Source organism: Meriones unguiculatus, chromosome 19 (genome assembly GCF_030254825.1).
Source record: "Meriones unguiculatus strain TT.TT164.6M chromosome 19, Bangor_MerUng_6.1, whole genome shotgun sequence".
Taxonomy (NCBI): Eukaryota; Metazoa; Chordata; class Mammalia; order Rodentia; family Muridae; genus Meriones; species Meriones unguiculatus.
In genome coordinates, this window is record NC_083366.1 from 71,899,585 (window position 1) to 71,925,807 (window position 26,223).

General features: G+C 41.5%; 1 protein-coding gene across 1 annotated transcript; it reads left to right on the plus strand.

Moving 5' to 3' along the window:
* The first annotated feature begins 597 nt into the window (after positions 1 to 597).
* Ccl28 (C-C motif chemokine ligand 28) lies at positions 598 to 25,432 on the plus strand. The gene is made up of 3 exons (XM_060372892.1): positions 598 to 715; positions 17,992 to 18,118; positions 25,088 to 25,432. The coding sequence occupies exons 1-3, from the start codon at positions 652 to 654 to the stop codon at positions 25,278 to 25,280; spliced, it is 384 nt and encodes a 127-aa protein (XP_060228875.1). The 5' UTR covers positions 598 to 651; the 3' UTR covers positions 25,281 to 25,432.
* Positions 25,433 to 26,223: the final 791 nt, after the last annotated feature.

Below are 26,223 nucleotides of genomic sequence, written 5' to 3' on the forward strand. Positions count from 1 at the left end.
CTTCTGGAGGCTGACTGGCACCCAGGCTCACCTAAACAGGCCTCCTTACCCTTCTCTGAGTCTTTCCACAGTTTCTACTCTTGGCCTGCCTGGCCTCACTCCCAAGTAAATCCAAATCTGGCTGCACGCCAAGCCCGCATGAATGTTCTATCTTTCTAGGCAGATAATTTTCATGGCTTACCACCCGTCCCCCAAATCTCTGTTTCAAACCTTTCTGAAAATTTCTTTTTAGCAATGATTCTCAACAGACATGCCCATCAGAATCACCTACGAAGCTTCAGTGAAATTCAAGTGATGACCCTACCCTGGAGCTCTGGTGTGTAGACGGAGGTTGGCAGATATATCCATGTAGATTGCTATATTTTTAATGGTTTCCAAATAGTTCTGATGAATACTACCAACCTGTGAGGCTCTCATCAGCTGGCCCACCGCCACAAACGCTCTCCAGTCCCGGGCAATGTAAATACTCAGCAGGCTGAGAATTAACCACCAGGCTGGAACCTAGTGTTAAAAACAAAGGTAAGAACCTCCCAGGGCGGGGCTACCTGGCTCACTTACGCAGTTTCTCTGCACCCAAGGACACCTTTAGATTCACTTCCTGATCCCACAGCCTCACCGAATCCACTGCCAGACTCAGTGTGTCAGGCAGGAATGAAGCAGTCAGTTCTTACCCTCATGGCTGTGGCTGTGTGTGTGGCTCTTCGAACCTCAGAAGGTGAGTTGGGGACACCAGTTACCTGGGGCTCCAGTGGAAGGGGATGGGGGGGTGCCTCCTAATTTGGGGATGGAAGGGGTAAGCTGAGAGAAATTTCTGCATTTAGCTGAGACTTCTCCATTTCCCTCTGGTCATCTGGAGAACAGCACTGGTTCAAGGTCAGAGATTTTGAAAGGGGCCCATTACCACTGGAATATTAATCGGCTACCTATGATGAGCCCTTCCATGCAGGTGCAGCTTTCTGATGACAGAATGCTGTTTTCTACCTAAACGCTTCAAACAGCTAAACTCTTTTAACAGGTGTGTGTGTACACATACGCATTTGTGTACAAGTATCTGTATGCACGAGTGTGTGCAAATCTGAGTCTGCATGTGTGTGTCTGTTCGTGTGCACATTTTTCATAGAGAGGAAAAAAGACCAGCACTGGCAGGAAGGGACAGATTTCATGAGCAGTCAGCCTTGTGGTACCAGACTTCATCTAGCTCTTAGAAAGGGAAGTGTGATCAAGGAGATCGAGCCATACGAAGTACGCTGACAAGAACTTAACTTCTGCATTTGTAGTGAATGTGTATGTGGAGATCATAACTGCACTTGGACTGAAAGCAACCTGCCTCTGTAGCAGTCACGATTGCATTTAGGAAACCCTCCTCTACCACTAAACTACAAAGTCTCCCTCAGCAGCCCTGAATGGCCTAAAACATACTATGCATTCTGGACTAGCCTCAAATGCATGACACTCTTTCTGCTTCACGCCAAATGCTTGGATTATAGGCATGAGCCACCACACCCTGCTAGCCCTTAACTGATGAGTGGAATATGCAAGTTAATGAACTATGACACTAGCGTTGGCCATAAAAAGTTTAAGTAGAATGTCCTCATGAAGATAGATTATAGACTACTAATTCCCTGAAGAATAAAAAAACACTCGACACAGAGAAAGTTATGGACGATTTGTCTTTTCCAGTCATATTTTCTTAAGCATTCTAAATGGACTCCAAGTCCAGAGAAAAGGTGGAATATAAACTTGGTCTTGTCTGCTTTTTACATACACCAGCCAACATTTCTACACAATCACACTTTTGTACACACACACACACACACACAGACACACACACACATTGGATTCACAACTTCTCTTTGAAGTGAGAGCTGAAAGCTAAGAACATAGCTCAGAGAGCTCACCTAGCACACACATGACTCAGGTTCAAGTCCCCGTGCAGAAAAAGCCAACAGAGCTGGCAGAAGTGGTTCTTTATGCTGGCTTCAACAGGTGCCAATAGATTGGCTTCCATCCCTCTCCTGCATCTTACTGTGTGCTTCCTGTCAGCATTTGCTTAAGGACTTTAATACGGTCCACCAAGGTACTGAGCTTATGTGAATCAGAAGAGGAAAACTCTGGCCCTCCTAATTTAACAAGATAAGGAAGGAAACATTTCATTTTATTTCATAAGATCTCTTCAGAGAAATTCACCATTGTACCTGCAGTACTTTCAGAGCCTTTCAAATTTCCTGGCTCAGGTTTGACACCCGGTGTCTACAACTATACCAGATAAGTTTTTCATACAGTGCTTTGAAATGAAGGTGAGACCTCCCTGCCAGCTTCCTGATCTATTTCCAGCTGTCCATCCTACAGAAAGAGGGAAGGGGTGGGGAGAATGAGGGAGGCTCTGCTTTGCAGCATCAACCCTCGCAAGGGCTGGGTCCCAGCAGAGAGAGGTAAGAAGCAAACAGCTACTAGAAGCAAAAAGCATGTCCAGTGAGTATCAAGAGCTGAGACTCACAGCATGTGGTTCAGCTTCAGGGCCTTACTGGAGGCTTTTTGGAACAGAAAAACCCACATTGTCTGACAAGCCCCAACTCTTGCCATTTGAAATAAGTGATGTTGTGTGTGTGTTGGAGTGAAGAGATGGGTCAGCAGTTAAGAGCACTGGCTGCTTTCACAGAGAACTGGTTTCCATTCCCAGCACCTGTATGGCAGCTCACGGCTGTTGGTAACTCCAGTTCTGAGGGATCTGATACCCCCTTGTATCAAGTCAACCCTGGCAGCCACCTTTACCCACAGAGCCATCTCACTGGCCCCAGGCTGTTCTAATGTGACTTCCTTAGGCACTGTGTGTACATTGGGCACACACACACGATACAGGCAAACACACATAAAATAAAATTTTAAAAATCCAAAAATAGCTGCATGGTGGCAGTGCACACCTTTATCCCGGCACCCAGGAGGCAGAGGCAGGGAGAGCTCTGTGAGTTCAAGGCCAGTGTAGTCTACAAAACTACTTCCAGGACAGCTACACAAAGAAACCCTGTCTTACAATCATAACCACAATAAAATAAAAAAACCCAAAAAGAATAACATAAGTGATACTGAGTTAAAATTCACGGAGGTGGGGCTGAAAACAGTTATGGCACTAAGAGGGCCCAATGCCAATTCTTCTTCAGTAAATTTCCATGAGAGGAGGGTGCTCTGTGGTAGTCCTAAGTGATTCTGGATCCAAACAGGAGTGGGAGAGTGGGGTGGAAAACCAAACAGAGTGAGGAAGACATGGTGCAGAGAAGATGACAGGCGGCCTTGGCAACTACAGCAGCCTGAAGGAAGGGACAAGGAAGAGGCCTGTGCCAATGCAAGACTGGGGAACACATTTTGTTCTTTCAGGGACAATGCTGTTCCATTATCCTAATGGTATCTTCAAGTATTATCTCCATGTGATGCTTCAATAATTGGCACTTCCCAAGTGTTCCAAATTAATCAGGAAGCAGGTGACTTTATCCATGACCAAAACCTTGGACTCTATCCAGAGGCAGAGCACACCCTATATCTGTCGGTGTGGCTGCTGGCTCCAAGAACTCACTACAGAGCCCACGTCTGCCATCTAGTAGCCCTGACGCAGATTAGTTAGCTACACAACCTAGCATTAGGCTCATTCAACTATGTCTCTTTTTATTATTATTATTATTATTACATTTTATGTTTAGCAGGGGGCACCATGGAAAGCTTGTAGGACTCAGTTCTCTCCTACCATCCTGGGGCTCAAACTCAGGTCAACCTTGGCAGCAAGTGCCTTTGCCCTCTGGGCCATCTCACTGGCTCCAGGCTGTTCTTTTTGACTCAGGTTACCTTTGTATTCAAGATGCAGGGTATGAGATTTTGCTTCATCCATGGCACCAAGGGACCTACTTTCTCACAGCTGCCAGGATGGTCCCTGTGACACACAAATACTTGTCATATACTTGATGCTAAAAAAAGCAACCTTACAAATCGTTTATAGAAGAAACTACCAATGTGTGTTTGTGTTTTGAAAGTTGCTCTTCCATTTCATCAGCAGAGGTTCCTGACAGGCCTGACATAATGGGCCCAGGAACCTGCTTACCTTCAATTTCCTTTTAGGTATTCCTTGTAGTTAAAGCACACTTGTGTATACCCTCAATCCTAGACCATCTGTTAAGTATTGTATTTTGATTTCTAAAAGCTGTTGTATGTATAAGGTAGCTACAGGCGTGTTTGTTTAACATTCTTTTCTGAGTCAAGGAAACTGATATAATAGCAGTCTTTTTCAATAGGAATAATGTATGAGAAGCATCTCTTTGTTCTCAGCATTGACTTGTTTCATTTTGTTTTGACTTTTAATTATGCTATTACTTCATATATAAAGAAAAACAGGTGTACCTGTGCAATTATAAATCAATTCTACCATTACAATGCCAAAATATTCAAAATTTAAAAACACTACAAAGCCAAGATTATTTCAATATGCTGACATTAATCAAGTCTGGCTGAAAGTAAAATCACTATTGTAAACATTTCTTCACTCTTGGCGGAGGTGGCTTGAGTGTGGGTCTGATGCGTGTCCTGCCAGGTAGATGACACTTCTGTTTGAATGTCCACGGTGTAACTTGGTCTCCCCTTAGTGTGAATGCGTTGCGTTCTGTCATATTGGCCTGGAACAATGAAGGCAATATCGCACTACTAACCTCACCGACATCACCACGACGCCAGATTCAAGCGCCCTCAAAGTGCTCCCTTAAGATGGTCTTCCGGAAGACTAGAGTACACTGGCTATAAGGTGACTGAAGCAACATTCTGAGAAAGCACCCGTTAGGCTTTTCCTCACATTAGCCTCCCTGTGTGCTTCCATTTACTGCTTACTGTTTCCACTGTTCTACACACGCAGATGTAGAAGCTCATACAATCTTCACAATAACTCAGGGAAGGGGTAGGGATGGTTACCATAGTAATAGTACTTACTCCATGGTTACAGATAAACTGAAACAGAAGTAAGCCTGAGAATAACCCACTCAGAGTCGGCTGGCAGGTGACAGGCAGAATGTAAGCCCAGCAGTCCCTGACCACATGCTTAAGGACTGAGCTGATCTGGGTATCTCTTAAACAACAAAATAATCCAAGCCCCTTCCACTCTCTAGCGTTTATTCTGTAAGTATCATATCGTGACACTGGGTAAAGGAAACCTCTACCCTCTGTGTTCTTCCAAACATTTCATGGTTCCAGGAGCACATGGGAGGACTTCATGTGGGCATTGCAGCCTTAGGCATCACAAATTGATGCGTCTTTCTGCCCACTCACTACCAGTAGCGGACATCCTGTGTGACATGGCTCCTCTACTATAAGGTGAATTACATGGGCACATGTTTCTAACTGTCCTAGGTTGATTCTGTTTGTGTGATAAAGCTGACCAAAAGCTGCTTAGGGGAGGAAAGGTGCTATTTCCTCTTAAACTTACAGATCCCAGTCTACCATTGAGGAAAGTCGGGCAGAAATCTGGAATCAGAAACATAGAGAAGCACTGCTTCCTGGATCATTCATTGGCTCATGTTCAGCTAGATTTCTTATACAGCACAGGCCCACATGCCTAGAGATGGTGCACCCAGTGGGCTGGGCCCTCTTCCATCAATCATCATTCAAGACAATTTCTACAGACATGACTACCTTCCACTTGAGATTTCCTCTTCCCAGGTGACTGTAGGTTATTTCATGGTGATACTAACAATTAACCAGCATGCCAATCACATTCTAAATACTATTTGTTAACTGCCCCTTAGCCTTGAGACACTGAAGTAACTTAGTAGATCTTTCATATTCTTTGTTGATCCTGTGCTTTTTCTGACAATGGCACACATATTTATTTAAAAGCATTTATTTATTTATTTATTTATTTACGTACTTACTTATTTTACTGTTTTTCTGTAATGTGCTTTTCAAATTGCATTGTTTTTCTCTCCCCGACTCTCTGCTTTTTCAGAGAGGGTCTCAAGCAGTAAAGTCTAGCCTTGATTCACTATGTAGTCAAGAACAATTTTGAACTCTTGTTTCTCCTCTTGCCTCCACCTCCTAAGTGCCGGGATTATATGTATAGACCACTTTTATTTGTTGAGCTAGAGTTTCATTGTGTACCCCAGGCTAGCTCACAATCCCATTGTAGCCTCCAGTACTGAGTTTATAGGTCTGTAACACACACCCACTTCATACTGCATTTTTCATTTACAATACTTTTATTTGTAAGAAAGCTGAAATTATATAAAAATTTAAATAATTTCATTGTAGTTTTGTTAATCTCTTTCATAATTTTAAAAGATGAGATTCCTCAAATCAGGCTGATTTCTATTTTGTTTTACTGTGTTTCTTGAGGTCTCTTGTAGCCCAAGGTAGCCTCAAAGCTCCCTACCCATTTGAAGCTGACTTTCTTTCTTTTCTTTGTATCAAAGATTTTTTTCATACAATATATTTTGATCATGGTTTCCCCCTTCTCCAACTCCTCCCAGAACCTCCCCACATCTCTACAGCCAACTTTGTCTTTTCTTCTTTCATCCTTAAAACACACACACACACAATGAAAAGCAATTGAGTTCATTCTGTGTTGGCCAACTACTCCCGAGTCGGAGCTTACCCTGTAGTGTGACTAATGTAATCATTGAGACTTCAATGGAGAAAACGAATTTTCCCTTTGCCAGTGGATATCAGTTGGATATCTTGGCTAAGAGTGGCAACCTATGTCCACCTCCCTGCCCCAGCCCTAGGAATCTACCTGGCTTGAACACACTCGGTTCCAACTGCTGTGATTTCATATATGCATCAGTTCTATAGCCTGGAAGCCACTGTGTCCTTGGAGTCATCCAGTCTCTTGGCTCTTAAGGTCTTTCTACCCCTTCTCCTGCATAGATACCTGGGCTCTAAGGAATCTAATGAAGACATCTCATTTAGCACTCAGTGTTGTGAAAATCTTTCTCTGCACCTTGTCTAGTTATGGATCTCTCTGTTAGTTCCCATCTACTGCAAGAAAAATGAAGTTGGCTTTTAACTCTTGATCTTTACTTTCTGTGTTGGTTGGGTTTTGTCAACTTAATATAGCCAGGATCAACTAGCAAGAGGGAACTTCAATTGAGAAAAGCACCTCCATCATATTGTCTGCAGGCAAGTCTGTGGGTTTTTCTTAATGACTGATGTGCAGGGGTGCAGCCCATTGTAGGTATCACCCTGAGCAGGTTGTTTTGGGGTGTATAAGAAAGAAAGCTGAGTGAGTCATGGGGAGCAAGTCAATAAACAATGTTCTTTCATGGCCTCTGCTTCAGTTCCTGCCTGCAAGTTCCTGCCTTGAGTTCCCTCAGAGATGGAACTCTGACAAGAGAGCTGTAAGCTAAAATAAACACTTTCCTCCCCAAGTTACTTTTGGTTATAGTATTTCATCACAGCAACAGAAAGCCTGACTAAGACACTTTGCAAGTGCTGGGATTACAGCACTTCGATTACATTCCCAGACAATAAGGAAATGTGCAAAACTTCCCCAGAAGGGAAATATAACAAAGCAGGGAAAAGGATGGCTCGAAAACGTAACACAAGGTAGCTGGAGAGATGATGACTGTTCTTATAAACATCCTGAGTTCAATTCCCAGCAACCACATTGTGGCTCATAACCATCTATAGTGAGATCTGGTGCCCTCTTCTGGTGTGCAGGCATACATGAAGGCAGAACACTGTATAATATTTTTTTAAAAACATAACACAAGTGTGTGTAGAAATGTAAACCTTTAATCCAAACAGTCAGGAGGCAGAGGCAGACTGATCTCGTTAGAGGCCGGCCTGGACTAAACAGTGAGTCCCAGGTCAGGTGTGGCTACACAGTAAGACCCTGTCTCTAAAAAAACTAAAAATAAAACTCATGACAAAGGGAGGGGGGTAGTTCCCATGAGCAGGTGGTACACTCAATCTCCAGCACCCTTTCCTTAAATGAAACTAAGGTCAATCAAAAAATTTTAACAGATACTGAGCAGAACGTTAGTGTGTGCCAACGTTAACATCAAAAAGGTAGGACTTCAGAAAAAAGCTGTAATGCAGATAGAAATGCAGAGCCTTCTGAAATAATTTCATCAAAAGCCATACACGGGACACAGACCTGATGAGGCAAGTGCGTGTTTTTCTAGTCACAGTTAAAAAAAAAATCCTGTTTAAAAAATAATAATAAAATAGAATAAAGCACCTAAATATGTCTGTAGATTACAATGTTTCCCTGACACGCCTTAGTTTTTGCACGGAGGCTCCCACTCCGCATCGGGAGTGCACTTGCACGTTGGAAATACAACTCCTAGTGATTTCTTTTACAAGTGAACAAAACCGCGAGAGAAAAACCCGATATGACACCCCAAACACATCCACTGGGGACGCAGGGTTGGGGCAGGCGTGGGTCAGCCAGAAAATGAGAGAGGAGCCTTGCGGTGCGCGGCGCACCTCCACCCACCTCCGCGCTTGCGCGGGACCCCTCTCGGGGAAGCGCGTGCTGGCGCCAGGAGGGATCGCAAGAGTGCAGGCTGTCCCCGCAGTATCGTACTGAGCGACACCGTTTCTAATTGCCGGCACCAACTGCCCCCTCTGGTTTCCGGCTCGGAATCTGGCTACTGCCCGTGGCTTCCCCCGCGATCCTCTGCAGCCCCAGGGCCTCCAGGTACCGACCTGAGCAGCACGACCGAGAGGCCAGTGCGACCGCCGTAAAGCGTCGCCACGCCGTGCTTTCCGCTTTCCTCCAACTTAATTTTTCCAGATTAATGAGACCTCTAGTTTCGTTCTCTCTGTGTATGTTTTAAATAAAAACACCATGAGTTTAGTGTATCTTTTAGTTTCTAAGCAAATTAAGGTTATAAACGTTTATTGTTTTGCATAAGGATCGCGTCTTCAAACGCAGCATGCAATTAATAAAATATTTTAAAATGATTCATTATTATAATACATACACAGTAAGATGACTTCGCAACTTTGTAATAATAAATTTTAAATTGTGCATAAGACGTACAGTTTCTTCGTAAACTATCCATGAGGTTTTTGTTGTTATTATTTTGGAAACAGTACCTCGGATCTTGCACGCATAGCCAGGCAAGGGATCTACCACTGGGCTACATCCCTTCAGTGGAAATAACTTAAAAATAGAAGTATTCAGTAATTATAAAATTAGTTGGAGCTAAACATCTTTCCTTCAGACACAAGTCCCCAGTGTTTTTGGAGATTTTACCAAAACTTGAAGGAACAAATGATCCTTATACAAACCTTTCTAAATATTTAAAAATGAAAAATCAGAGAAAGCTGTCTAGTGCATCATTGACATAAATATAACCTTAAAACTCAAGTCTCCCAAGGATAATATTAAGCAATAAATGTATTAGCTAATTTATGAACACATGTAATTTTTAAACAACAAAACACAAAAGAGTAAATAAGATGAATAAATTATGGCTAAGTATAATTGTCCCAGTTGTACAAGGCAGGGAGAGAGTTAATTTACATTAACTTAAAGATTGTGTATTCATCTTATGTGGTCCAAGTACTCTTCTAGGCAGCTAGCAGAATAGCAGGTTAAATAGAAAAGTGTGTGTGTGTGTTGCTGCATAGCTCAGACTTGTCTTGAGCTTGAGATCACCCTGCCTCTAGTTACTTGTAGCTCAGTATATTGCCTTCTTTTACGTAAAAATAACATTATTTTTGCAGGCATATTTTCAAGCCCTATTTAGCCAGAGGTCATGACACATGCATGTAATCGTAGCACTCAGGAGACTGAGGCAAGAGAATAAAAAGTTTGAGGTCAGCATGGGCTCTAGCTCTAAAGCAAGAACATTTAGAATAGAATAAAACTTGTTAGATACCTATAAGTAGATCCAAGACAAAACATGCCTAAAATTTGTATGAAGAATAAAAGACCAAAGAGAGCAAAGTAGTAAGGAATAAACTTCATGGACAGACTTACTTATCAGGAATCAAGATTTAGTATAAAGCATCTTTGTTGAGAATGTGGAATTGATGCATGTCTTAGGGTTGCTACTGCTGTGATGAAACACCATAACCAAAAGCAACCTGGGGAGAAAAGGGTTTATTTCACTCAAAATTCCATATAACAAACAGTTCATCGTCAAAAGCAATGAGAGCAGACTTCCACAGCAGGAACCTGGAGGCAGGAGCTAATGCAGGGCCATGGAGGAGTATGGCTTACTGACTTGCTCACGATGGCTTCCTTACTCTGCTTTTTTATAGAACTGAGGACCACCAGCTTAGGGATGGCCCCATAATGGGCTGGGCCCTCCCACATTAATCACTAATTAAGAAAATGCCTTACAGCCCTGGATCTCATGGAGGCATTTTTTTCAATTGAGGTTCCCTCCTGTAGTGGTTTGAATAAGAATGCCCTCCTTCCTCCCTAACAGATACAAGCATTTGAATGCTTGGCCCACAGGGAGTGGCACTATTAGGAGGTGTGGCCTCCTAATAGTTGGAGTAGGAGCGATCTTGTTGGAGGAAGTGTATCACTGTGGGCGTAGGCTTTGAGGTCTCCTATGCGCAAGCTCCACCTAGTGTGAAAACCAGACTCCTCCCAACTGACTTCAGATCAAGATGTAGAACTTTCGGCCTACATCTGCCTGCACACTGCCATGCTTCCTGCCATGATGATAATGGACTCAACCTCTGAAACTGTAAGACAGATCCAATTAAATGTTTGCCTTTATAGAATTGCCTTGGTCATGGTGTCTCTAACAAAGACATCTCCTTTTAGATAACTCTAGCTTGTGTCAAGTTGACATTAAACTATCTATCACAATGCACAGATAATAAAGAGAACACAGAACCAAAGAGAAAGTCCAGAAACAGACCTATGTGTACGCAGAAACTTGAAGACTTAAGGGGTGTGTACCATCAGGAAGACACAGTGGTTCTGTTGAGGAAGCAGAACAGTTCTGCCAACAAAAGGCCCATCTTGTCAACTGAGGAAGGTGGGTACATTACATCATTGGGTAGGTGGGAACAGATTACCAGGATGCAGGGCAGCATGAATCTGAGTAGGAATCTGACTGTGAGGTTAGCACAAAATCATACATAGCAGAGTAGAAGAAAGAAGACTGAGTTCTCCTGAGAGCAAGGGTTGCACTTTATGTTAGTCCCTACACACTTTTCGGGAGCTAATTCCAGGAGTATCTAATCACATTTGAAGTGAGAATGGCAAATACATGCTCATAACTTCAACACTCCATCACAAAATGGAGGCCAACCGGGGCTGCAAAGTGAGGCCCTGCCCCACAACAAGCAAAGGACCCACACACCAGTATACGTATCATTATATTGTTCCAAATGTAAAGATGCAAATTCACTCACTACATCCACAAGAAAATTCTCTTAGAAAAAATGGAAAATGATCTCTTTGCTCTTTGTAAGTGGAGACAGAAATTAATTTGTTGACAGTTCTGAGACTGTATTTTTAAATTTTTATTTATTTATAATTTATTACAGTTTATTCAGTTTGTATCTCAGCTCTAGCCCCCTCCCTAATCTCCTCCCAGTCCCAAAGGTTTCTTTCTGATTTATGAGATACATATAATAGACACTGGCTATAAAAAGAAAAGCTATTTTTAACTATGACAGGATTTTTAAAAGAACAGACAGGGCTGGAGAGATGGCTTAGAAGTTAAGAGCACTGTCTGTTCTTCCAAACGTCCTGAGTTCAGGTTCCACATGGTGGCCCATAACCATCTATAATGAGGTCTGGTGCCCTCTTCTGGTGTGTGCACATACATGCAGACAGAGTACTGTATAAATTATAAAGAAGAGCTGAAGTGAAAAGCATAGAGGACCCCAGCTCACTCACTGCATTCTGCTCAGCTGGCTCTCTTATTTCCCAGGACAGCCAGCCTGCCCAGGGACAGTGCCACCCACAGGGGCCTGGGCCCTCACACACCAATTAGAAGTCAAGAAAAGGTATCGCAGTCATGCCAACAGCCCAATCTGATGGAGGTCATTTTTCAGTTGAAGTTCAAGTTGACAATAAAAGCTAATTAGGACAGTATGCAAAATAGTTTGAATTTCTATAAATAAATTCTTTTTTTCTTTACAAACTTGTCAAATTTCACATCTTCAACTACATACCACTGGACATGAATGTAGAGGTCGGAGAACAGCTTTCAGGAGTTAGTTCTCTCCTTCTAGCATGTGGTTCCCAGATACTAAGCTGATGTCATCAGCCCTGTCAGCTCCTTTACCCACTGAACAATCTTGGCAGGCCCCTTTTATGTTCATGTCTCTTTCCTCCTAATCCACTCACTGATGTGCATTGTACTAGTTACCTTTTGTTGCCGTGATAAAACACCACGACCAAGAGCAACTTAGAGAAGAAAGAGCTTAATAATCGGTTCCAGAGAGGGAACTGTTATAGCAGAGAAACCATGGCAGCAGGCAGTCAGAAGCAAAGCAGGGAGCTGAGAGATCACATCTTCAACTGCATACAGGAGAGAGACAGAGACACAGAGAGACAGAAAGAAAATCAGAGACAGAGGCAGACAGACAGAGAGACACACAGAGAGGCAGAAAGAGACAGAGGTAGACAGAGAGACAGACATGCACACACACACACACACACACACACACGCACACACACACACATCTCATCTCAAAGTCCACCCTCAGTGATACCTCTTCCACCAGCAAGGCTCTGCCTCCTAAATGTTCCACAACCTCCACAAACAGCACCACCCACTGGGTACCAATAGTTCAAATACCTGAGCCTGTAGGAGACATTTTCATTCACAGGCTAGCACCTAGGCAGATCTCATAACCTGGGTGTTGCAATTAGTTGTACAATAAATATGGGTGTGTGAGTGTCTCTGTGGTATGCTGACTTCAGTTCTTTGGGCACACACCCAGGAATGGTATAGCTGGATTGCATGGTGGTTCCTTTTTTATTTTTGGGAAACCTGCATACCCATTTTTACAGTGGCTATACTAACTTGTGACAGGTCCCTCTTGCTTTGTATCTTTACCAGGATTAATTGTTTCTTGTTTTGTTTTGCTTTGCTTTGCTTATGGTTTTTGTTTTTGATGATTCTCACATTGACTGCCATGAAACACAATCTCATTGTACCTTTCATTTATATTTCCCCAGTAGCTAAAGATGCTGAAAATTGGTTCCATATATTTATAAATTAGGGGATTTTTTCTACCTGAAAATTGTCTGTTGAGTTCATTTGCCCATTTGTTAATGGGTTGATTATTTATTTTTGAAGTGTTGGTTTCTTTCAGTTCTGCTTACATTCTGGATATTCTATGAACAGCTGGCAAAGAGTTGTTCCTGAATCTGAGGTCTGTCTCTTCATTGTTCTTCTCTGTGCAAGAGCTTATTAATTTGATGCAAACTGATCTCTTAGTCCTTGCTATTATTTTTTGAGCTACTGGAGCAATATTCAGAAACTCATTGCCTATACCTGTGTCTTGACGTTTTCCCTCTGTTTTCCACAAGTGGTTTCAAACATAACCCTCTTCTTCAGCCTACCTGATACCTCTAAACCCCTCTTACGTAATTTCTGGAGTAATGACGGAAATAAAATTAAGCAGTGAAGTGGTTTTTTGTTTTGTTTTGTTTTGTTTTGTTTTGTTTTTAAGGGAAATGCTGACAGGACTTTGCATAAGAGAACCTCCAGGGGACGATGTCACCCAACAGAATCTTCAGGCTGCCCTCCTCCCATCTGCCCTGTCCACTTTCTTCACCACCCAGCTCCCCATGTGCCTCTTCCAAGTTATTTCTGGCCTTTTGTATTCTGGACTATGTCCAGACATCACTGGTCCTAACTACCAACATATACTAAATGCTTAGCTGCTTGTGGCCTTTTAATTAGCTAAATCTCACAGATCAAGTTGCCTGCAATCCTACGTAGGAGTGCATCTTAGTTCTATGAGGTCTTGATGCCTTTCTGATTGAAAACTAGTCCTTGAGTTGATACCAGCACGTGGGCAACTCATATTTCTTAACTCACAGGTTTTCTTGTGACTCCTTTTTCCCACCATGCTTCTAACGGACACATTTCCTGCTTTAGAGCTGTTGGGAACATAGCTGAGAACAGTGTGCTGAAGCTAGCAGCCCTGGATGGTCCTTTTAAGTTGTCTTTCTCAAGTGTTTGTCCCATGAGCAATAAAACCCAGCTGGTTATATTACCATACAAAAACTCTCAGGGTATCTAGCACACAGGGCTGCTAGATAAATGTGTGACTGGACACATGGGCAAACTCAATATTATAATTGGTTTGGGATGTTAAGAGTGACTGGGAGAGTAAGCAGGTAAAAGAACAAGTGATTTTTAGGAAATCAATGTATTAGTAAATATAATTACAAGTAATGTTTACACACCATTTAATGCATTTTAAAATGCAGTGATTTTTTTTTAACATAATCAACATTTGTGTAGCCTTTGTCACTCTAGCATGTTTTTACCATAACAAAAGAAAATCCTGTTCCTGTTAGCAAGCATCCCCATTCCCTCCTCCCAGCCTCTGGCAACTATTGATCAATCTACTTCCCCTCTCTATACATTTGCCTGTTCCGGGCATTCTGCATATACTGAGCCCTACAGTATGTGGACTTTTGTGGGTGGCTTTTTTTCAACTCTGATCCCATAACATTTTGAACATGTCTCACTGAGCACTTATTTTGTTTGTCTTTTTGTAAGGATGGAGAGCAGCACTTTCTAATACCAGGCAAGCACTCTCCCAATGGCTCTGACCCCTGCCCAATGCTTATTTTGGTAGCTTATAGGAGCTTGTGCCTCTGCCAGCCTTCCGTTGGATTATCAGGCATCATAAGGTCAGATATTTGCCTGGTTTATTTAGATATTTCAAGCTGAGTTTGTCACAGTGTGGCTGCTCAAAAATATTTTCCAGACAAATTGTTTCTGTACTTCTAGAACATCTGGTTGACTCTATTCATATCTATATGCATAACAAAATGAAAACCTTTAACTAGATATAGATTACTAGAAAAAAAAGGGAGATCCTTGTTGTATGATGGTTTGCTCAGGGAAATGTTTATTTCCCTCCTTTGAGATGTGGAGCTGATCAGAAGAACAAAAGCTTTATATCATGTGTATAGTTATATTTCAAAAACATTACTAACTAGAATGCATAGTTCACAAGTTTTTGAGGACTTTTTATAACTAGACTTACATAGATATATAATTAACATATATTTGGGGATTCTGTGTATAAAAAAATACATCAGACTGAAACCCGTTTATTCTTCCCCACCCCCAAATTTTGTTTGCATATATTAATTATACACTGTAATGAATTTCATTATGGCATATGTATTATATTTGACCCTTTCACCTTCCATTTCTGCTGATCTTCATCCTCATCCAAATTCGAGCCCCTTTCTCCTTTCATGTCTTTTTCCTTCTGTTTGTTGTTCTTGGTTATGACTCAGTGAGTTTCTTTAGGGTTGTTTATAGGACAATGAGCACCAGTGGCTACTCCACTGAAAAAAGTGTCTCTCTTTCCCCCCAGCAACCATGAGTTGCTTGTGCCTCTGCCAGCCTTCCGTTGGATTATCAGGCATCATAAGGTCAGATATTTGCCTGGTTTATTTAGATATTTCAAGCTGAGTTTGTCACAGTGTGGCTGCTCAAAAATATTTTCCAGACAAAATGCCTATGGGTCTATGACAAAATGTAAATAGAGGTCTTGTGCTTTCTCTAAGTTGTGAGTATTCATATCTGTGGGTATATCCTTATCTAGCACACCCTTTATTGCACTGGGATGTATTGTTTATTTAGCTCTTGGTGGGCATTTTGGGGAAGTTCTGTGAGGTCTTTCTTATTGCAGCTTTCTATTGAAACAAGCTTTCCTTGCAATGCTGGTTGGTGATGTTTGGTGAGGAAACAAGTTAAGCTTTGTTGTGTTTTTTTCTTTATCTCAAAGATATTTTCTAGCCTCCATTATAGTTTCCTTCTTAGCTCAAAAGTTGTGTTGTTAAATCTCCTTGTATTTATCAGTTTTCTCGTTTCCATTTGTCAAATGGTTTGCATCTCTCTAAATTTAAGGTTCTATGATCTGGCATGTAATCTACTTTGGATACTACTCTGTACAAGCAGAAGCACATGTCTCCTGCTGTGGTTGAGTAGAATGGTGCGTTCACCCCTGGTGGACTTCTGTGACCAAGCGTTGTTCAGGTCTACTGCTGCCTGACGTATTATGGGGATTATCTGTCCACTTTTGAAAGTGGAGTCCTGAAGTTACCTGACACTACTGTATTGCTATTTGTTTCTCTGTTCTGTCAGTATTTGATTTACTGTCAGTATTTGTTATATATTTAGGCAGTCTGGTTTTCAGTACATATGTTTAATATGTTTGTATACTTAATGAATTAATTTTTATAAATATGAATTAACTCTTAGTTGAAATGCTTTTTCACTTAGTTTTGGTAGACATTTATATGAATTCAAAAGTTTGTCCTTATAAATTTGTGACTCTTTTCAAAGAACAGAGGTTCAGAAATAGGGTCATTGAGAGGACTCAGTGGATAAAAGTGCTTGCCACCAATACTAGGAACCTGAGTTTGATTCCCAGAACCCAAATGGAGGAAAGAAAGAGCCATCCCCCAGAACCTGGGCTAGCAGAATAGTATCCTAAACATTTAATTCTAAATTGCTTTTACTGCAGCCTCTTGAGTATATGAATATATGATTTCACTTATTTTTACACCTCCCATTGACTAAAATTATGTTGGAAACAGTCTAACTTCTACAAAAAACTATGTTATTTAATGGCCAAATGGAGCAAGTGAGTCAACAAGTAAATTAATAATAGCAAAGTTTTGATGCCTAGAAATTAGTCACATATTTTAAATTTCATAGCCAATTGCTCCCCTCCCCCCCGCCCCAAAGCTGTGAGAAGACCTGGTATTTTCATGTGGGTTAGACATGGACACACAGATCTTCCCTTATCCCAAAGGCAGCTACTTCTCTGGGTAGAGAGACTGTAAGAGGTCGACATGTCCCACGTAATTGTCGACTCATTCAGAAGCTCACTTCTGTCTCTTCATGAGGCTGCCACCTGCAGCCACTGTTCGTTAGGATTTCTAACCCTCTTGTGTTCGCCAGCCAGTTGGTAAAATGGAAAGCATGGAGAATACTATGTGTATGGCATGTACAAATTTGCAGAAATTTTAATATGAGGAATGGATTTTCATATTTGTGCTGTGTTTAAAGTCTTATATCTTGACAGAATAAGCTCATTTCAACTTCACTTCCTGCTCTAGTCATCTCCTGCCACTTAATTCACCTTTTTTTTTTTTTTTTTTTTTTTTTTTACCACAAGATGGATTTTCTCAATCTTTTCACAAAAGCTAAGCCTCCTAAGACTGTCATTTAAGGATTTGGTTTGTCAGTTTAGCATTTCCTGAATAGTTTCTGCCAACACTGACCTTCCTAGCTCCTCAGCTCAGAAAAGGCACCTTGACTGTGTCATGTGCTTTGGTCTCAGAATTTTTTTGTCTTGTTTTTTTCAGACATAATCTCACTATGTAGCACAGGCTGACATTTAAGTAGTGGTCTCCCTGCCTCCTGTTCCCCAGTGCTGGGATTCAGGTGAGTGCCACCATGCTTCTTGTTGTTTTGATGGCACTGCCAACTGAATTGGTGACCTCACGCGTGTCAGGCAAGCCAAGCACCTCTACCAGAAAACTTCAAGCCTTCAACAAGGCCGCTCTTTTTCAACTGCACAGGGCACCCCGACTCCACTCCTTCCATGTGCAACCCCTGGCAGCCTCATTGGCTGCAGCTTGTTCTGGCTTTCACATGTTTTGCCACTTTGCCTAGATTTACATTTTCACTCTCATAAGACAGCTTTTAAGTTCTAGAGGGTAGACGCATGTCCTGTCCTTGCCTGCACTCGTGATTTACAATCTGTGTCTCTCGAATCTTGAAGATGAGGCCAAGTTGGTGGTGACGTTAATTCTTCCCTTTCTTGTAGCCATACTTCCCATAGCTTCCAGCTGTTGCACTGAAGTCTCTCATCATATTTCCAGAAGGCTTCTGGAAAGAGTGAATTCATGCAGCATCCAGAGAGCTGACGGGGACTGTGACTTGGCTGCTGTCATGTGAGTGCCCCTTAGCAAGGAAAACTGAATGTTGATTATCCCCTTGGCTAACAAGCCATAGCCTGAAATGCTTTCCCTGACATGCAACCCACACTTCATTTGAACAAGGGTAGGAAAAGTAACTTTTCTGTCCATTGAGTACCAGGCTACCTGGAGTGAACACACAATCTCTCTGTACTGGGATGCCCTGAGTCCTATGCACACTCTTCACCCTCCCAACAGCGCTGTGTTGGGGTTAAATGTTCTCAGTTACCAGAAATCATTTAATGACTTTACTAAGAAAAACAAGGAGGTTCTGTATGAAAAGAACAGCAATCAGAAACAGCACTGTCATAGGTCACAGTGTTAAACTGTAACTTTCCCCAATCAGGAGATGTTTGCTGACACATTTGCTCTCTGAATTCAAAAGGAATTTATGTGGCAGTGTCTGTCACAGGACTGAATGCAATTCACCTGCAAATGCTCTTAGCTGCATTAGATTTTGGGGGAATGATGGTTCATGGTGAACCTCCTGGTCCTCCTACCTCTTCTACTCCACCCCAGAGTCAGTTCTGCAGTCCAACACCAACGTGACAGGAAAGCATCGTCTATCTTCCTGTCATGCAGAAAAAAACCAGTGGATAAGATTATATAGTTCAGCTGGGCAGTGGTGAAGCACACCTTTAATCCCAGCAAGAGGAAGAGGCAGGAAGCTCTGAGCCAGCCTAGTCTACAGAGTTAGTTCTAGGGCAGACAGGGCTACACAGAGAAACCCTGTCTCAAGAAAAAAAAAAAAAATTTACACAGTTCACCTGCTACAGTATTGCTAGCAAATGGCAGAGACGGGATTCTCACACAGCTGACTTGTTTAAGATCACTATACATATTCCAAGATCATTGAAAAGAGAGATTGGAGCTCACCATAACACATTCTTCCAAGGTCAGGTATGCCTTCAATCCTCGCTTTTAGGAGGGTAAGGCAGATGGATCACCAGATCAAGGTCAGCCTGGGTCACATAGTGATGGTCTATCTCAACAAAGAAAAATTTTATCCTCTTAAACTCTATCATGCCAAATGTGGGTTCTCTCCCTGGCATGCTGGGATTAACACTTCTGACGCATCTAGGTGATGCTGGTGAGCCATTTGGCATTCTTTCCTTTGGATTATAAAATACACCGTTGTTTATGTCCGAGCTCCCGGGACACCCAAGAGTTCATTCTATTAACAAATTTGACAAGTATCTATTAGAGATGATGTACCAAGAAACTATTCCATGAACAAGGATACAGCAGAGATTCAATGATCTCTGGTCCTCTGGCATCTCTAAGATACTTTTTAGCCAGCTGGGTTCTATTGGCCCATAGAATACTTTTCTATGGTATTTTGAATCACTTTTAGGATTACACACACACACACACACACACATACTTTTTTTTCCCCAAGGGAAATGGGAAATACATTGTTTACTGTGTGTCATGTGCCCAGTTATTGCTATTTTATTAGAAAAAAAATGAGATAATAATGCTGATGAGTTTTCAGCATCTTTTCATAGACATCTACTCACTATGAAACCCTGATCCAAGACAAAGGGTTCTTAAAATAGCAGAGCTATTCAGTGACAAACAATGTTCTGTAGGTGCTGTTCTTTTAAACTCTACTTTATTTGGGATTTTTAAGCCACAACTTCCCTTCCAACTCCCCAACCCTAGGTAGGAGAGAAAGAAGGTTAGAAGGGAAAGAGGATGTAGACCTCTTTAGACTTAGTTCCGGCTGGCTAGGGTCATTAGGTTCTTCGGGGAAACCACAGTCTCAGTTGTCAGGATAGCTAGCAGCCCAGCAACAGCAACTGGCAAACACAGCAGGACAAACAAGCAGCCTTCTTTCTCCTCCATCCATCTCCTCAAAGATTCCCCACTCCCCTCTCAGAACATCCCTCAAACCATCCTTCTTTCTCCCTGGGCTCTTGCATTTATACCCTCTCTGAGTCCTCTGAATTCCAATAACTGCAGCTGGCAAAGAGCACAATCCTCTTTGAGGAAGATTATCAGCTGTGGACAAAATAAGGCAGTCCCATATCCTACACTTGGAATTTAAAACTTAAAAACCTGTTTACATAACATAACTATGTTTTTGAAGAAACCAAAACTTCTACTACAACCTTCAGATTAGGGGGCTGTGAATTCCTTTAGATTTTTATGTGTAAACCTGTAAGCATGTTTCTAGGGAGAAGGTCTGAACCATGGGCTTTATGAGATTCTAAAAAAAATTCAAAGGTCTAAAGTTTTAAAACTACACTTGGGGTCAGATGCTGAGGAGCAAAGAATTATTTGTCCAAGATTAAATAATCTTGAGTGTCTGTAGAAGAAAACAGAGGGTGGAGAACTCTCCCAGCATTTCCTCAGTTCACGCTCCCCTGGATCCTTCAGCTTGGATGGCTTAGTGACTGGAGCCAGTGTAATCTTTGGCAGTCCTACAGGCTAATTACTGAATGACTGCTCTGCAGCTAGTGGCAATATTCTGGGAGGTTCAATAAACTGTGGGGGCGGGGGACGCTGAGGATATGGCCTGGTGGGAGAGAGTGGGTCACTAGGGGTGTGACTTTGCCCCCACTCCCTTTCTTCCCATCGGTGTTGGATGCCCTGCGTCCTGTTGTTAACACGTTTAAGAACTCCTTCCACCACATTTTCCCACTGTCATGTTCTCACCAAATGCTCAGAGCCAATTTGTCACAGACTAAACCTTCTGAAACCATGAACTTCCCCTAAATCTGCCCTTTAAATAGTCCTGTAAGACTAATATGGTATACTCAATTGAAATTCTACCAAGGTTTAATTTGATCTTAGTAAATATCATTGGCAATAGTTGGAGAGCCAGAAATTCAGGGAGTTGATAGCAACTTTTGTCATCCTGATGTCTGCATTACATCTATACTACTGAACTAAATTGACCGAGCCTCTTCTGGCTGCTTTGAGAAACTCTACACTTTCACTGTTCGACTCAAGTCCTTCCACATCACTGACATGCATAGTTGTCATTTCAGCCTAAAGGAGGCATAGAAGATTGGCAAGGGGGCTAGAGAGATGGCTCTAGTGGTTAAGACCTCCGCTCTTCCAGAGGTCCAGAGTTCAATTCCCAGCAACCACAAGGTGGCTCACAACCATCTATAATGGGGTCTGACATGGAGCACTCATATACACTAAATAAATAAATAAATAATTTTAAAAATAATTTATTTAACTTTATTTTATGTGCATTAGTGCGAAGGTGTCAGATCCCTTGGAATTCGAGGTACAGACAGTTGTGAGCTGCCATGTGGGTGCTGGGAATTGAACCTGAGTCCTTTGGAAGAGCAGACAGTGCTCTTAACCACTGAGCCATCTCTCCAGCCCCATAAATATTTTTTAAAAAGATTTACAAGGAAGTCTCAGGTATGACTAGAAAAAGTTTCCATAGGTATTTAAGAGACAGCTTCTTAGGATTACCAAAGAGCACCATTGGTAATAATAGGATTTCAGTTTTGGGGAGGTGGTATGGTTACTGAATGTCAGACATCTAAAAGGTATAGTAACAAAAAATGCTGTAAACCTTCTGTATTTGTTACTTTTGTACTTCCCTGACCAAAACACCCGACAGAAACAATGTGACTGAGGAAAGATTTATTCAGCTGATGGTTTTTAAGTGGTCCAGTCCATGGTGGAAGTCAATGGCAGAGTTCATGGTGGGAGACTGTGTGTAGCAGAAGCTTTTCAGATCATGGTGGACTAGGAAGCAGAGAGTGAGGCCAGAACTAGTTGCTGGACTATGACTTTCAAAGTTAGTTGCTAGCAAACATTTCCACCAGCAAGTCCTCACCTCCCAAATGTCTCACAGCACCCCAAACAGGACCACAGCAGGGAGCAGGCATTGGAAACATTAGCTTTTAAGGAACATTCCAGGCTCAAAACATAACATTCACACATTGATAAGGAAAAATGTGATTAAAGGATTAATATTTAGTTTTTTAAAGTACAAGCTTTTAGTTAGAGAGGAATTATGAAATAGACATATTTAATTTATTAGAGTGCAAATCTGTATCTTGAACTCTGTGCTGATAAGTTGAAAAGTACAGGGCAGTTGTGATTTGGTTTCAAAATTAGATTTTGTACTTTTAGCGATAAATTACAGATCCTCTGTTATGTTTTCTAACACTCAATATAAGAAGTATCATTTTCAAATGATTTTACTATGGAACATACCTGTATTTGTCCAAAATGTAGTTATCTAACCATGATGGTATGTAAAGGCTTTAAGACGTGAGAGCAGTGTTTAAGATACAGGTAACATTCCTTGTATATCAAATGTAACTCCTAAGCGTCATATGCTAGAAGCTACAATTAATATTAATAGAAATTAAATATCGATGAACTTATTAGACTCTCCCCTCCATTTTCTGCCTTTGTCTGTGACCCTATAAATGATCATTGTGCTTTTCGGATGCCCGAGACAGCAGTTTACTTGTTTACACCCCTCTACAGTGACTGCATCAAGGAACTTCCAGAAATACAATGAAAAGCTGCTATTGTTGGCAGGGCTGAGGTTCCCTGCACGTCACAGACATTATCTCTTGGATGGAAAAATCTGTTTTCTCCAAGTGAAGTCATTCAGGAGGTTAGAATTTCTCAGAAGTGATTTTGGAGTGCTGCTCTGAGAAGAGGAACAAACGTTAGGGAACAAACCCAGGTATAGCCAGCACAGCAGGACAGCAGGGCCACGGCTCACACCCAGTGGACTACTTTTTGTTGTTTTTGTTTTGTTTTGTTTTTTTATATAATTTATTTAATTTTTATTTTATGTGTGAAGGTGTCAGATCCTTTGGAATTGGCGGTATAGACATTTGTGAGCTGCCATGTGGTGCTTGGAATTGAACCCAGGTCCTTTGGAAGAGCAGACAAAGCTCTTAACCACTGAGCCATCTCTCTAGCTGTGGTTTGTTTTTTTTTTGTGACAGTCTTTCTACATAACCCTGGCTGTCCTGGAACTCACTGTGTAGACCACACTGGCCTTGAACCTATAGAGATCCTCCTGCCTTTGCCTCTCAAGTACTAGGATTAAAAGCATTGGCCACCATACCCTGCCCTTTGGACTATTTGTAAGTACCCTCCCTGGAAGTTTTCTGAACTAGAAATTCTCAGTGAGATGAGCTTGTGCCTATTGGGGATTATGAACCCCGGGGGTGTCTAAGGGAGTTTGGGAGATGTGGATGCTATTTCTTTTCTCAATGTTGCCTCATCTTTTAATCATAAATGAAAGAGCAATAGGATACAAACTGAGGTTCAGTACATTCTACACATGAGGATTCTAAGCACCATCATAGAAATTGCATTCAAAGGTATGTCCTACAAGGATGGCCATAGGACAGGCTTCCACAAGCTTGGATGCCGGTGGCTTTAGCACCCACTCAGTTACCACCTTCTATGTCTTCTTTCTGTGCGTGCATGCTTCTCTCCTTTGGGCATGGAGGAAGGAAGGAGTGGCAACTAGGTTTTTTTTTTTTTTTTTCCCAATCTAGCAGTGCTACAGGCAGATTTTCTCCTACAAGAAAAAATTAAAAAAAAAAAAAGAAAGAAAGAAAGAAGGAAGGAAGGAAGGAAGGAAGGAAGGAAGGAAGGAAGGAAAAGAAAGAAAGAAAGGAAGAAAGAAAGAAAGCAACTGGCTGCTGAGAATCAGCATTGATTCTGAAGCCATCTCCATGTAAGGAGATTTATTAGAGAGTACACTGTCTTCTATTAGGGTGTCCACTCCTTTCAATTGATTTTCTCCACAGTCTAGCTTTCCTATGATAAAGCCCACCCAAACCTTTCCACATCAGCTTCCTCCATAGGTTCCACACATTATCTCATAAGGATTTCTCCTAAGAGAGATGGCAGCTTATTCCCTGCCCCTTCCTTCATCTCCCTGTGAATACCACGCTTCAGGGTTTCAATTTATCAGGACATAGCTACATTAGACATGTAGATACAGCAGGATTTGCCACATTCCACCAGATCTGCCTGACATCTAATGGACAGTTAAAAGTCACATAATTTTTTTTATAATAAGAAAGTCTAATAACCCCAAATTGTGAGCACTACCTCATAAAAAAGTGGAAACAAATTCTGAATTGTGATTTAGAACTACATTATGTTAAATTTTATCACACAATAAAATATTTTAGTCAATTTTTCTACTGGCCAAATTTGACTTTATATCTGTAATGAGTTAATAAGTTCCTACCATATATAAGGGCTTTTCAAATTTATATCCAGATTATCCCTCTATCAAGATGCAACATTCCTTCAGTAGGAGAAACAAATTAAGTACTCAAACTAAAGCCATGGGAAATTAAGTACCCAAAAAAGGCATAACCTGAGTGCAGACTCAGAGGGAAGAAGGGGGTCTGGACAAAGATGTGCCTGAGATGGGCGGTAAGGATGAACTGGTTTTACTGGATGAAGTTTGAACAGGGAAGAGAATTATTTTACCTAGGTCAGTTATTATTGTTTTCTCTTTCCCTCCTTTCTTTCTCATTTTTTCCCTTCTCTTTCTCCTTCTCTTCCTCTTCATCCAATTTCCCCTTTCTCTCATCCTCAGTTTAGATACTTTCTGCTGACAGCTGAGGACAAACGGACAGCAATGTCTGTAAAGTAAGGATTTCTCCTCTTGGTGTTCAACTTGAAGTCCCTGCGAATGCAGTGTCCAAAAGTGAAGGCTACCTACAAGTCACTAGTTCTTTTATATATTCATAATCCTTTTTGTTTGTTTGTTTGTTTGTTTGTTTGTTTTTGTCTTTTCAGGCAGGGTTGCTCTATGTAGCCCTGCTGTCCTGGAACTCACTGTAAACCAGTCTGGCCTTGAACTTAGATATCCACCTGCCTCTGCCTCCTGAGTGCTGGGATTAAAGGCATGCACCACCACACCTATCTTATATTTGTAATTTCTATAAAGCTCTTTTTTCTTCTTTTTCTTTGCAGCCTTCATGTTAAACGCAGAAGAATCTGCATCAGCCCGCACAATCATACTTTGAAGCAGTGGATGAGAGCCTCAGAGGTAAAGAAGAATGGCAAAGCAAACCTCTGCCAAAATAAAAAACAGCACAGCAGGAAGGACAGAAAAGGACACACTCTGGGAAAGCATGGACCACATGTCCACAAAACTCCTCGTTAGAATAGATGTGTGAACCTACAGTGATAACTCAAGGGAACTGGCCCATATTTGGTTATAAATCTGTCAACTGAATCTTCCTTATTGACATCCAATAGTATTTTATTTTGTCAATGGATAATTACATCTAAGGGTATAAATTCAGTGGTAAAGCAGTCGGGTGGCATATGTCGGTTCAATCCCTAGCACCAATAGCATACAAACAAGACTATGCACAAGCAACCAGTAATACACTTAACTTAAAAACTAATTGAAAATATAAAATTCATTCTTACATATACATTTAAATGGATAATACGGATATAATCAGTGTGTGTGTGTGTTTGTGTGTGTGTGCACATACATACATATAAGAATTTCTTCACTAAAAAGCCATTTGAAAAGTTGCAACATAATGGCCTTTGTCTTAGTTCATTTCTTGTTACTAAAACACATTTCTGATTAGGTAACGCCTAAAGAAAGCAAGTTTATTTGGCTCAGGTTACTGAGATGAGAAAGCCTACTTGGCACGTCTGGTTGGCATCTGGTGAGGACCTTCTCAGTGTACCTGAATGTGACAGAGGTCTGAATATGGCAAGATAGCTCTGTGCACCAATTCAGATCCTCTTCCCTTTCTCATAAAGCCACTAAGAACATCAGGGAGACTGCACCCTTGCCGCCTCATTGAACCCTAACTACATCCAAAGCTCTGCCTCCAAATGCCAACAACATATAGTCTTAACCAAGTTCCAATACATAACTGTCTGGAGAATGTATTTAAACCATAGCAGTACTTCAGCCCTGATTTATTTCTAGAATTATCACTTGGTATTCCCAAGAGTAAACACATTTTCCAAAATTTTCAGTCCAGCTCATATATTGCCTTTTGTTTTTATGTTGCTTTAATATTTTCAATATAAAAAAGTCTCTCAGGCTTTTTCTTTCTTCCCTTTCTTCCATTATTCCA